We start from the raw sequence: 13,584 nt of genomic DNA on the forward strand, positions 1-13,584 counted from the left end.
ACATCATTTAAAAAGTATTTCTTTGAAGAACGTATAAACAAATTTATGCTGGTACAGTTCATTTAGTGACAACGCCTCTTAAGAGGCGTTTCTTAGTATTTTCACAGTAGCTTTTCTCCTGTTTCTAGCCCCTGCGGGGCTAATTGCCTAACCCTGCGGGGCAATCACCTAAGCTAACTTAACCTAAAATAAACTAAGATAGCTAATGTGAAACACAACGAAACGCCCCTTAAGAGACTTTTTATTCAAAGTATTAATATAAAAATCAACTTTTTCACAATATAATATTATTTTAAAAATTCACTAGTTTTTGTTCCTTATAGTTGTTAAAAAAAACTAACATTAATAATATATTGTGTTATGATTTACTTAAAATAAGATAAGATTTATTTTTTTTATCTCTTTTATATTTCTTTATATAACAATCAAATTATTATAAAAATAACACTTTTTACACTCTAATATTAATAAACTTAATGGTTTAATATCTCTATTAAAAAAAGTAAATACTAAATATACTGGGAAAATAATCAATATCAGCTGTTAGAGATAAAGGGAAGAAAGAGAGAGAGAATTGGAGATAAACCTTTCTCATCTCTATACACACACTCACACACACACACTCACACAAACACACACACATACACAACTTGCCTCTCGGAGGCTCCTCTCTCTCTCTCTCTTTGTACATATATATTTACCGGAGAATTTAATAAATATGGTCCTTCCCAGGGGAGAAGACATTGGCCGATAAAACATCCCCATGAATTTACACTAAGTTAACCCTTTTGTAGCGTAAACTAAGTGGTTGAAACGTTTAAACACTCAACTTTATAAACCAATAAATCACAATTTACCAAAGTCCTCAAAAATGTTTAGCTAACAAATAAGAAAACGTTATTATAAACCTTAGGGACTAGTTTATTAAACAGCCCATTTTCTCTTTCTCTCTGGGTCCTTTCTATACATGAAGGGACTGTAAATTATTATTTATAAACACGTTATCTTATTCGTTGGCTTAGAAAAATTGACGGCTATTGTTAAATATTGATTGGTTGGTTCAACTGACAGCGTTCAAACTTTTCCACCAATAATTAAAACCTATAGGGGTTGTTTTGATTTCATTATTGGGGATGTACATCAATCTATCTTCCATTGATTATCCCTTAGGAATTAATTTTCTAAGATCTCGAAAACAGGAACGCTTGCAAAAAGAAAAGCAAGGATGACAACATCCGTGAAAGCGATGCTCTAAAATCAGATGGAAGAACAAACGAACAATAACTATTGTTTAGTGTCAAAACTTAAAAGGCAGAATACTAATTGAAAGATATAGAGACTTGTATAAACTTGCTAAAAAATTGGTTTCGGTCTATGGACATACTTACATGTTTAGGACTTGATTATAAAGATGCTTTGCTTGTAGTTCTAAGAATAATTATTCCAATACTCATGTGTTATAGGTTAATTATATAATGCAATAAAATGTTGTCAAATAAGTTAGAATTCAGCATATTCAAATGGACGTACAGACTTTCTGGTAACGATTATAGAGTTGCTAATCTTTCTAAAACGTTATACTGTTATAGGAATCACCCGGCAAAGTTTAAAATCGATAGGATAATGTCTAAATTAATGAAAAGAGCTTATCGTTACGGACGGAACAACCCTATTTATAGAATAGCTTCGCTTTTAAAAGAGGATGAAAACACCACTAAAACAAAACAACATATAAGAAAAAATATAAAAGATAAAGATTTGAAAAAAAAACTTATTTACTTAAATATTTATTAACAAACATGATTTAAAAATTTTATCAGCATTAGAAATACATATTAATAAATTACAACTAGAAATTTAACATTATAATTATAACATTTAGATTAAAATTTACATATTAAATTAATTATCAGCATTTAAAATACATAAAATAAAATTTACAGGAAAAGACATTAATCTTTTGTCAAAAACTAGGGGAATCTTAGAATAAAATATAATATTATCTTAGTTATATATAGAATTAAAACATTCCATCTATGATTTAATAGTAATTCATTGCATCGTATTATATACAGCTTTCCGCAGATATTAAAATTATGAGATTAAAACCAGTTTTGTTGGCTCCGAGGGGCCCGGGCTGTTAAAAACTGGTATTAATTCTTTTTTTATATCAATATTCGTGGAAAATTGTCTATAATACGATGCTACATATGATTTTCAGTATGGCTTAGAACCGGTTTGAATCCAGCGGATATAAATCGGTTTCGAAGCCGTACTGGAAAGGATATGAAAGGATCAGAAGAAAAAATTCTGTCTTTTCAAATGTTAAAAAACTTAATTGTGTTATTATTCAGATGTTTAATTCTTATGTTTAGAAGATTAATCTATATCTTATATTGGAAGTAGCGCAGCCACTCTATAGGTTTAGTTTTCATCCCTGGGCTTGGACACGTCAGCTGGCCAGGCGTACTGTGTTGGCAGGGCGGTGCTTCCACTGTAGTTGTAGTTGTACAGCGTGCTACGGATAAACTGTTCCTTATCCTAAAAAAATAAATGCATATGTACCACTGTCAGAAAATTAACCTAAAACTATTCCTTTATAATTGCTTAAAACCAAGCTAATATCCTTAAAGGTTTTATAGTTATGGAAATCTTAAGCAACAGAGAAAAAACTTTACTACTTTCTGGAGACCCAGGCATTATATATTTTAATTGGTTGAAAAGATAAAAACTTTATGCCTTCTTTTTTCTGATTAATTAATGTACAATGCACATACCCAATGAAGATAAGTAAAATTACCCCTGCTGAAGAATGCTGTTAGTGATTAAAACTCAACACTCAACTTAATGTACCAACCAAACAAAATTCAATAAAAGTCCCTAAGGTTGTTAAGCTAACGAATAAGACAATAATAATAATAATAAAACTAGTGTATTCATCAAAACTGTGAATTTGACAGCCTCATTGAATTTCATGGGTGTGAAAATGACAGTAAAACTGTGTTTATGACATAGTAAAGGTGTAATTTTGACAGTGGATAAAAAAATATTGCCAAAAATACAGCTACAATCAAAATTGACAAAAACACACCCACTTTTTGTCAAAAACACAGTGGTTGTATTTTTGCTAGTGGTAAAAGTGGCAGCACCCCGTATTAAAGTGCCCAATGTCCCCTCCCTCCCTGATTACCTTGGGTTCTGGATAAGTGGAAGCAGTTCCTTCCTCATATGCTTCCTCCGCGATCTTCACGGCAATCTTCACACTAAAATAATTAATTCATGAGAGAGAGAGAGAAAGAGAGAGAGAGAGAGAGAGAGAGAGAGAGAGAGAGAGAGGGAGTTCCTTCCTCATATGCTTCCTCCGCGATCTTCACGGCAATCTTCACACTAAAATAATTAATTCATGAGAGACAGAGAGGGAGGGAGGGAGAGAGAGAGAAAGAGAGAGACAGAGAGGGAGGGAGGGAGAGAGAGAGAAAGAGAGGGAGGGAGGGAGAGAGAGAGAAAGAGAGAGAAAGAGAGAGAGAGAGAGAGAGACAGACAGACAGACAGACAGACAGACAGACAGACAGAGAGAATGAATAAAAAAAAGAAAAAAAAGAGAGAAAGAGAGACAGACATAAGACATAAGACAGACTTTATGGTCTAAAATTAATATAAAACAAAAAAGTTATATCTTATTTATTAGATAAATTTAAAATCAAAATTCCACATAAAGCCTAGATAAAAAACTTCAATAAAAAAATAAAAATAACATTTTCTTATAGTTAAATTTTTTTTTTGCATCGTATCATAGACAGCCTTCCGCGGATATTAAAAAGAAAAATTAAAAGACTTAAAACAGTTTTAAGGTATTAAGTTTTATATATGTGTTTCTATTCCTGCAAATATATTAATCGGTTTTAAAGCCATACTGCAATTTTTTTTACCTGATTTCTCTAATTTCCGACAGGGGTGGGTAAAGACGACCAACGGCCAAATCTTCATCAGTAACCTAAACAAGAACAAAAACATATATTAACTCATTTCGTAGTCATTTAAAGAAGAAAAACAGTTTTAAACAAAAAAATCCAATGACCGTTTGCTAAAATTAATCAAGCTTTAAATAAGGCAGATATTTCAGTAGCTATATTCATGAATTCGTTGGCTCTAAGGCAGATTTTTCAGAACTCTAGGTGTTTGTCTGTTTTAGTTTTAGGCTACATTGAGATGTTTGCTGAAACCCCACCCTTTAATGACTTACAAGAATTGTTGTTGTTTCCATGACCTAATTTATTGAATCCATATAAATGCATTCTGACATAAACGACCCCTTAAATAGTGGATGTAAATATTCTTTTTTTCTCCCTGAGGTAGTCATTTATTTCCCTGAGGTATAATTTATTTCCCTGAGGTATAATTTATTCCCCTGAGGTAGTCATTTATTTCCCTGAGGTAGTCATTTTTTTCCCTGAGGTAACATTTTTAGAATTTGTATTAATTACTAAAAGAAAACATAATTACCTAGGGGAAAAAATGAAAATTAAAAACCAAAATTGAACCACATTTTAGCATAAAAATGAGAATGTTTAATGAGAATGATATTCCTATCCAGTTTTTTATTTAGGAATACTCCATTGCCTACCATTAAACAAACAGAAAATTAGCATTATAGATAAGCATTGTGCTCCAGGGATTTAAAGGGATAAGACAATGGCCGAAAAATTGATGTACATTGTACATCCCCAATGATGACACACAAAATTATCCCTTCACTAGATTAAAATTAGTGGTTGAAACGTTTGAACACCCAACCTAAAAGATTAACTAAAGTCCACAAAGTTGTTATGCCAACGAATAAGAAAACGTTATCATAAAACAGCCCATTGTCCCCTCTCTCTCTGATCGTTTATCGACAAAACTTACCAAGTCAGCCAGAGCCTCAGCAGAGGTGAGGAAGACCTTGTCACTGATATGATAGATTCCTGTGGCGATAACTCCCAGACCTACACCAGGGAAGATGTACGCGTTGTTACCCTGTCCAGGTTCGTATCTCTAAATAATCAAGGATTACAACATCCATAAAAGCGAAGCACTGAAACGGTAGGACAAACGGACATTAACACTTAGTGTCAGAACTGCATAATCAGAATAAAAAAATATAAGAGTCGAAGCAAAATTGTAAACAAATTTGGTGAAATACTGCTTGATACAAGATAATGTTTATGGACATACTTACAATTTTAGGACTTGATTATATAGTTGCTTCGCTTATAACATTATACTTTGTTGTCCCAGGAATCAATATACCAAAAATTTAGATCAATCGGATGATTAAATCACATAAAAATTTGTTGTTAAAAAAGAATAAAAATCAACATGTTTAAAATGGACGTACGGACATTTTGGTACTGATTAAAGAGTTGCTACGCTTTCTAAATCGTACCTAACTACTAAAGGAATTACCATGCAAAGTTTGAAATCAATAGGACAATTCTAAAATGCTTAAATTAACGAAAAAAGCTATCCGTTACGGACGGACGGACCGACCCTATTTGTAGAAAAGCTTCGCTTTTAAAAATGTAAGAAGTATAGATGTATAACCCATACAACTACCTGGATCCAGTTTTGGGGACTTTTTTCGTCTGCTAGAAAATTGCTTTCTGCTCTTTAGTATCGACTTCGATGTGTTAATATTTACGAAACTAATGTCTGATATTCAAAAACCCAATTAAAAATTAGGAACAGGGTCCACGCGGGGTGGAACCATTTAGGTAAACCTTCCCACTCTATTGCTTTTCTATAATTAGAGTCGGTCCGTCCGTCCGTCCGAGATAGATAGCTTTTATTAATTAATTTAGGCATGTTAAAATTGTCCTATCGATTTCAAACTTTGCATGATAATTCCTGTAGTAGTTAGGTACGATTTAGAAATCGTAGCAACTCTATAATCATTACCAGAATGATCGTACGTTCATTTTAAATATGTTGATTTTTTTTACTTTTTTAACAACAAATCTTTATGTGATCTAATTATCCGTTTGATCTGATTTTTGGTGTAATGATTCCTAGAACAACAAAGTACAATATTTTAAGCGAAGCAACTCTATAATCAAGTCCTAAAAATGTAAGTATGTACATAAACATTATCCTGTATCAAGCAGTTACTTACAATTTTGCTTCGAATCTTATACATTTATATTCTGATTATTCAGTTCTGACACTATACAAGTGTTATGTCTGTTTGTCCTACCATTTCAGTGCTTCGCTTTTATGGATGTTGTCATCCTTGTTTTACTATATTTTTCATAATATGATAGAACACTGACTTTTTTTATTAAATTCTAAACTAATGTACACCTACTCTATAAATTAATTTTTCCGCTAGTCTATCAAAAACGCATAAAAAATCCACAATCAAGCTGGTATTTTGTCAAATTCGCAGCCTATTGTCTCTTAAACTATGATAACAAGATAAACTATTACCTTGCCGAAACCTTCAAAGACAGGGAAGGGTGAACCCGAGGCGAAGACAGCTCTTCCATCTGTATGGGTGTACGCCTCTTCTGCGGTACATTCAGCCTAGAAATGGTTATTTAACGCATCGTATTATTGACAGCTTTCCGCGGATATTAAAATAAAAAATAATAAGATTAAAACAAGTTTATTTTGCCCGGGTAGCAAAACTGTTATTATTTTTTGTGTGATATTTATCTTAATATTCGTAAAAAATCGTCTGTAATACGATGCTATACATGATATATCAGTGTGGCTGAGAACTGGTACTAATCCAACGGATTTTATTCGGTTTCGAAGCCATACTGGAAATAAAATTATTAACAAGGATCTAAAGGGATATACAATGGCCAATAAAATGATGTACATCCCTACTATGATAATACACAAAAGTACCCCTTGATTAAATTACACTTAACTCGAAACTAACCAATCAATAAAAAACTCAAAAGTTATGAAGCCAACTAAAAAGAAAATGTTATTACAAAACTTTGGAGACTAATGTAAAATATCAAAATTACCTTAGAAGTAGGATTAGAGAGGGCAAAGATGATTGGCTTCTCATTGAAGGTTGCCATGTCTTTCAGGATTTCTTCAGTGAATACCTATGGTAAAGGGAATTGCAGCTCTTGCAAATTTCCGTAAAGTTGTAAAGATTCCAGTCAAATGCGCTTATTAGGTCAAACTGTTTTCAAATATGCGTTTAATTACACTATGCGTTTGGTCAACATTAAGAACAGTTAGACTGGAAGCTTGCTCACAATTTTACGCAATATTGCGAAATCTACTACTCCCTTTATATTATAAGCCTCTGCTATTACCAGTTATCTAAAGGGATAAGACAATGGCCGATAAATTGATGTACACACCCAAAGATGATTATCAAAATAACACATACTGTAGATTACAATTAGTGATTGAAACGTTTGGACAATCAACCTAATAAACCAACCATTTAAAACTCAATAAAATTCCCAAAGTTGTTAAGCTAACTAATAAGAAAACGTTATTATAAAACTTTGGGGACCAGTCCCCTCCCTCCCTGGATACAAAAGCCTACCTTGGGTACGGCGGCTGCGCCAATAAGCACAGATGGCTTCAACTCCTTTACTATTTCATTCAGCTCCTTCATTGTTCTAAAATTAGATAAAAATTTAAAGAAAAAAATATATTACATCAACAAATCTAATAACAATATGTAAACAAAAAAGAATTTGTCCAAAGAAGCAAAGTACAGTCTATTTATTTAAATATTAAAGCTCTTTATTTCGATGGGCTATAAAGAGTTAAAAAAATGGTATGGTTGTAAAAAAGTATTAAGATAGGAGTAGGAAAGGTCTTTTCAATAAGTAATATACATATTTAGTGAATATTATCGTTCTACTACTGTTTTTAAGCCTTAAAACTCACACCTTTACGGAATTTACCCGCAACCTACTCCTCCCTTTATAAAAAAAGGGAACTTAAAGGATAAGTCAATGGACGATAAATTGATGTACATCCCTAATGACAAAATTACTGCTATGTAATCAAAATAATTAGTTGAAAAGCCTGGATACCTTTAGTTTAAACCAAAGTTTGGAGACAACGAATAAGAGAACTTTTTTATAAAACTTTTGATATCAGTGTAATTATCATATTCGCTGGATTAGCAGCTTTGGGGACTTGTATAATGTATATATTTTGAATGGTTGATTCTTTTAGTTGAGTGTTCAAACGTTTCAACCACTAATTGTAATCTACAGAAGGTATAATTTTCATTAGTGGGGATGAACATCAATTTATCGGCCATTGTGTTATCCCTATAAATTTCTGATGTATCTTACTTGTGAGGGTGAGCAAATGGAGCTTTGTGCTAAGAAATACCACCCTCGGGTCTGTCCTTAACAATCAAACTGACTCACAGACGGACGGACGGACAGACAAAGTGAATTATAGAGTAACAGTAGGTTTGTATCTTACTTGTGAGGGTGAGCAAATGGAGCCTTGTGCTCAGAAATACCACCCTCGGGTCTGTCCTTCACAATCAATCCACGAGAATCCTAAAACATTCAAATTAAAAACATATAAAAATTATAGACAGCTTTCCATGGATATTAAAGTAAAAAAATTAATATTAAAACCAGTTTTGTTAGATCAGATAACAAAACTGGTATTAATTCTATGATTTAATTTTAAAAGGTATTCATGAAAATTTGTCTCATTCAATGCTTTACATGATTTTTCAGTAGGGCTTAGAACCGGATTATAATCGGTTTCAAATTTCTTATTAACGAAAACCGTACCTTGAGCCAGATCTTCTTGATTGCCTCCTCGAATGGGATGCCCTCTCTCTTCTCCATTGCCATGGCAATAAGGTTGGCAATACCAATGGAGGCCTACAAGCAAAACCATTAATCATTAACAGGATGTTTGTCTGATTGTGTATCTGTGTGTCTGTACCGAAGGATCTCGCTAACCGCTGAACCGATCGGATTCTCCTTAACAGGGTAGCTTATCACAGGTACTGGGAAGGTTTTTAACTATTTTGGGGGAGGGTACCACTACCCTCCCAAGAAAAATCACAAAAAAATCTAATTTTCGCGTAGAGACTTGAACTCAACATAGAAATTATTTCTCAAGTTATATATTTGAAATAAAAAACAAACATTTAAAGTGCTACTAGAGGCCTCTTGTAAAATAAAAAACTACGGAATATTTAAAAGAAAGATTCTGGATATGATATTTTTATTAAATGCAAAACATTTTGTAGACATTTACCTATACAAGGTAAATTAATATTCTTAATAACTCCAGAGCTACAAAAAGCAGAATTTCCATTAAAAATATTACGACTTAAAATCAAATACACTTCGTTTCAATTCATTATGCAGATCTTTAAAAATCAAAACTATGACAATCATTTACATATTCAAGTTAGGAGCTTGCCATAAAATATATCCTATAAGAGAATGTTTTACCTCTCCAGCTCCTTGGAAAAGGAATGTATGATCCGACAGCTTCGTGTTGGTGGCCTTTAGAGCGGCTAGTACACCGGCAACCGCCACAGAAGCTGTTCCCTAAATAAATTAAACATAAACAGCTGTGACAGCTGGATATTAGCGGCCTTCAGAGCGGCCCGTACATCAGCAATCGCTATTTAAGCTGTTCCCTAAATAAATCTAACATAAACAGCTGTTACCGCTTGATTTGAATGGCCTTCAAAGCGGCTAGAACACCAGCAACCGCTACAGAAGCCGTTCCCTAAATAAATCAAACATAAACAGCTGTAACAGCTAGGTGTTATTGGCCTTCAGAGCAGCCTGTATACTAGCAACCGCTAAAGAAGCTGTTCCCTAAATAGATTAAACATAAACAGCTGTGACAGCTAGGTATTAGTGGCCTTCAGAACGGCCAGATATTTTGTGTTACACATCTTGGCGGTAAAGCATGTTTTGTACTGTAACTTAAGGGAAGTGGGTAAGAAAGGGGGAGGGGGGGATGAAGGTGGAGTAGGAAAAATTTCCCTTATTATTGTTTGTCAGAATCACTGTCCCTTGTCCCTAAAGTTTACAAACATAAAGTAAAACTAGTTTTGTTAGCCCCGAGATGATTGTATACTTTTATATTTGTAGAAAACTGAAAATAAAAATGCCAACCTGGATGTCGTCGTTGAATGTGCAATACTGATTTCTGTATTTCTCCAAAAACCTGTAAATAAGATAATTCTTTAATGTTTATATCAAAATTCCTTTATCCTTATAATAAAGTAACAGGATGATTGTCTATCTATTTGTTTGTACCGAAGATTCTCACTGAACTAATGTGGTTCTCCATTACAGGGTAGCTTTAATAGGTCCTGGAAAGGTTTATGTCTATTTTGGGGAGGGTCTAAACCACCTCCCCCCCAAAATAATAAATATTTTTAAAAAAATAATCTTATTTTTTTTTAAATGTAAAATAAAAATAGGGTCATCGAAACAAATCCCCCCTCCCCAAGTGCCCCTAAAGGCTCCTAAGAGGAGTAGCCACTAGTTGTAAAACAAGGACAATTTTGCCCGGCACTAGCTAAGCCTACCTAAATGCATTGTGGTTTCCAAAGTCTTCAAACTGGATGAGTGTATTCTGTCCATACCTCTTCACTACAGCCTAAAATAGAACAAGATTAGTTTTTGAGAATAGCGCAGGCCTTTTAGGCAGGGATCTAAAGGGATAAGTTAATAGGCGATAAATTGATGTACATTCCAAATGATGATGCACAAAATTGCTCCATCTGTAGATTACAATTAGCGGTTGAAACATTTGGATATTCTACTTAATAAACCAGTCAATTAAAATTCACTAAATTCCCCAAAGTTGTTATGCTAACGAATAAGAAGAACAAGGGTGAATTAATCCTGGGTAGTACAAACCTGCATAAATTCATCAATGAAAGCATCATATTCATCTCCAGTGACTCTCTTGTGCTTCAGACCAATATAGTCGATATCGTCCAACAGTTCTTGCCTATAATTAAATTATTTAAGTGCATTTTAGTAAAAATTTCTTTATGAAAATTTAAGCAGCAGTTTCCCTCATATGGCATATTCTATGCTAGGTAATGTAGAGATATTAGAGGGATAGTAACCATTTTAGATAGTGCCCCACAAGGCTTGAGCCTACCCAGAGGCTAAAGGGGTTAAAAAGTGTCGAGAAAAATATGTCTTTCCGTTATTATGCAGCAAAAGATCTAAACAATCACTAGATTGAATGAATCAATAGTATATGTACATTCTTGTACTGAAAAACCACTTTTGAACTATTTAGATTGAAGTATATTAATCATCAATTTTAAGGTTTAAATTAATGAATAGGTTAAGAGGTAATCCTAACAAACACGTACTTGTATATCTGAAAGATAGTGCAAAAACTATTTGGAATTTGACAGTATCAGCAAATTATTTATATTATGGACGCAAACTTCAAGGATAATAATATCCATAGGTCTATGCAGAGATGAGCTGCATAAAATAAGTTTAACCGGTTTTCGGCGGCAGCGGCGGTTTTGACGCCGTTTTCACAGTTCTATTATATTGACCATATTAGAGTAACTGCCATACCAAAATTTTATAGTTCAACTCCTATTTTAAAGTCTTAAAACACACACTTTTCACGGAATAATACGAAAACTACCTGCCCCTTTGTAAAATAGTTGATTGATTACATCGTATTATAGACCTTATAAGATTAAAACTAGTTTTGTTAGCCCAAGGTACCGAAGGCAAGAATGAACCAAACTGGTATTAATTTTTATTTTATCATTTATAGAAAATTGTCTGTAATGCGATGCTATACATGATTATTTAGTATAGCTGTTAACAGGTAGTAATTTTAGAGGATAAAAATGTAACGCAAACAAAATTGGAGAAAAAAGTTAAAGAATATTTAAAAAGAAAAGACTTCTAGAGAGGCTATGTATCTGCAAAAATTCCCCCTTAATCTGTTATTTTGGATGAGAAAGGTGTCTTTTTATTGCAACTTCAGTTGCACACATAAATATGTATTTTAAGGTGTATTGATGTAATTTTCAGTATTTGTTCATTATCCCATTAGGTCTTTGGTGCAAACATTTGATTTCAATTATTATCATTTCGTATTATAAACAGCTTTCCGCGGTTATAAAAATGTACAATTAGAAGATCTAAACTAGTAACCCCAAGTCGAGATGTTGAAGGAAACTGGATATAATACGATACGGTATGGCTTAGAACCGGTTCTAATCCAGCGGATATAAATAGATTTCGAAGCCATCCTGGAATATATCTCTAAAACTGTTACAGTGTACAATTCTGTCATTGGTAGCATGTGTCAATTAGAGTCTTCTATATCACAGCAAATTGTACAATTACAATATTTCTGTACAATTATTGAAAGTAAATCTGAACCGTCTACCCGTGTACCTATGTGTATTCTACCAGGGAGAAAGGGAGGGGACATTGGGCTGTTTATTACACTAGTCCCTTAATATTTCTTATTTTTTGGCATAACTACTTTGATTGGTTGGTTCATTTAGAAAAGTGTTCAACCACTAATTTTTGTCTACAGGAAGGGTAATTTTGTGCATCATAATTGAGAATTTACATCAATTTATCAGTCATTGTCTCATCCCTTTAGATCCCTGGTACCTATGTGTATTTTACTGTATACACATCTTTCAATTTCTGACAACATATGTCCAAGCATTTCAGCAGATAAAAGAGCAAGTGTGTATGCTTCCATGGATCTAAAGGGATAAGACAATGACTGATAAATTATTGTACATCCCCAATGATGTTAAACAAAAATACTCCTTCAGTACAAATAGTGGTGGAAAGTTTAAACACTCAACTTAATGTACCAACCAAAAAAATTAAGCCAACGAATGAGAAATGTTATTATAAAACTTTGGGGACTAGTGTAATAAACAGCCCATTGTCCCATCTCTTCTATAAACTGTATTTATAGCTATTGTTTCGTACATACATTCACTACTCACAGAGCAGATGCGCTACATATAAGAATGAATCATAGTAAAGTTTTGTATTTTTAGCAGGTTTCAAAAAGCATATTAAGATTCATGTATTTGCCCCAAATTTAAATTACTCATACACCTACATTACATAGCGTATCTAATTTTTAGAGCAAAGTTATTGAAAAGACGTCTGTCCATCGGAAATGCATATTAAAATTTGACTTTTTTTAACCTTATCGTACATAGTTTTCAATAGAATATCAACTAGATGGTTACTTTTAAGAATTCATTAATATAAACCATTGTAATTTTATAGTTGTACTAACGGATACGCCCCTAGGGGACTCTAGGTGCACTACATGTTTCTTTTTCAATTTATGTTAAGATCAGCAGTTTACCAAAATATTTCCACTAGTGGCGATTTCTCTTGGAAGGGTGGTGGTACCCTCCCTCAAAATAGTTACAAACGTTCAATGGGCCTATGAGAAGCTTAACAGTAAAGACGAAACATATTAGTTTAGTAGTTATCAAAGTCTTAAGTCACAGAAAAAACTTTATATCATAGGATACTAGTTTTGGAATAAATCATCCTTGTTTGAATTTACCAGGGAGTAAGGAGA

The 13,584-nt window shown here is 33.1% G+C and overlaps 1 protein-coding gene across 5 annotated transcripts in view; it reads right to left on the minus strand.

The window, feature by feature from the left end:
• Positions 1-1,784: 1,784 nt before the first annotated feature.
• The window catches only part of LOC145319625 (NADP-dependent malic enzyme-like), a 71,558-nt gene continuing 59,758 nt past the window's right edge, over positions 1,785-13,584 (minus strand). For all 5 annotated transcript variants that reach the window (XM_080161890.1, XM_080161891.1, XM_080161893.1 and 2 more), the window contains 13 exons: positions 10,887-10,980; positions 10,553-10,623; positions 10,134-10,185; positions 9,456-9,554; positions 8,781-8,873; positions 8,458-8,537; positions 7,556-7,631; positions 7,017-7,100; positions 6,466-6,561; positions 4,906-5,034; positions 3,930-3,994; positions 3,191-3,263; positions 1,785-2,541 (listed from right to left, as the gene is read on the minus strand). In XM_080161890.1, coding sequence (XP_080018016.1) covers positions 2,425-2,541; positions 3,191-3,263; positions 3,930-3,994; positions 4,906-5,034; positions 6,466-6,561; positions 7,017-7,100; positions 7,556-7,631; positions 8,458-8,537; positions 8,781-8,873; positions 9,456-9,554; positions 10,134-10,185; positions 10,553-10,623; positions 10,887-10,980 — 1,129 coding nt within the window. In that variant the 3' untranslated portion in view covers positions 1,785-2,424. The remainder of the gene's footprint in view (positions 2,542-3,190; positions 3,264-3,929; positions 3,995-4,905; positions 5,035-6,465; positions 6,562-7,016; positions 7,101-7,555; positions 7,632-8,457; positions 8,538-8,780; positions 8,874-9,455; positions 9,555-10,133; positions 10,186-10,552; positions 10,624-10,886; positions 10,981-13,584) is intronic.

This window comes from Acartia tonsa, chromosome 5, assembly GCF_053477335.1.
Source record: "Acartia tonsa isolate MP-2025a chromosome 5, ASM5347733v1, whole genome shotgun sequence".
Taxonomy (NCBI): domain Eukaryota; kingdom Metazoa; phylum Arthropoda; class Copepoda; order Calanoida; family Acartiidae; genus Acartia; species Acartia tonsa.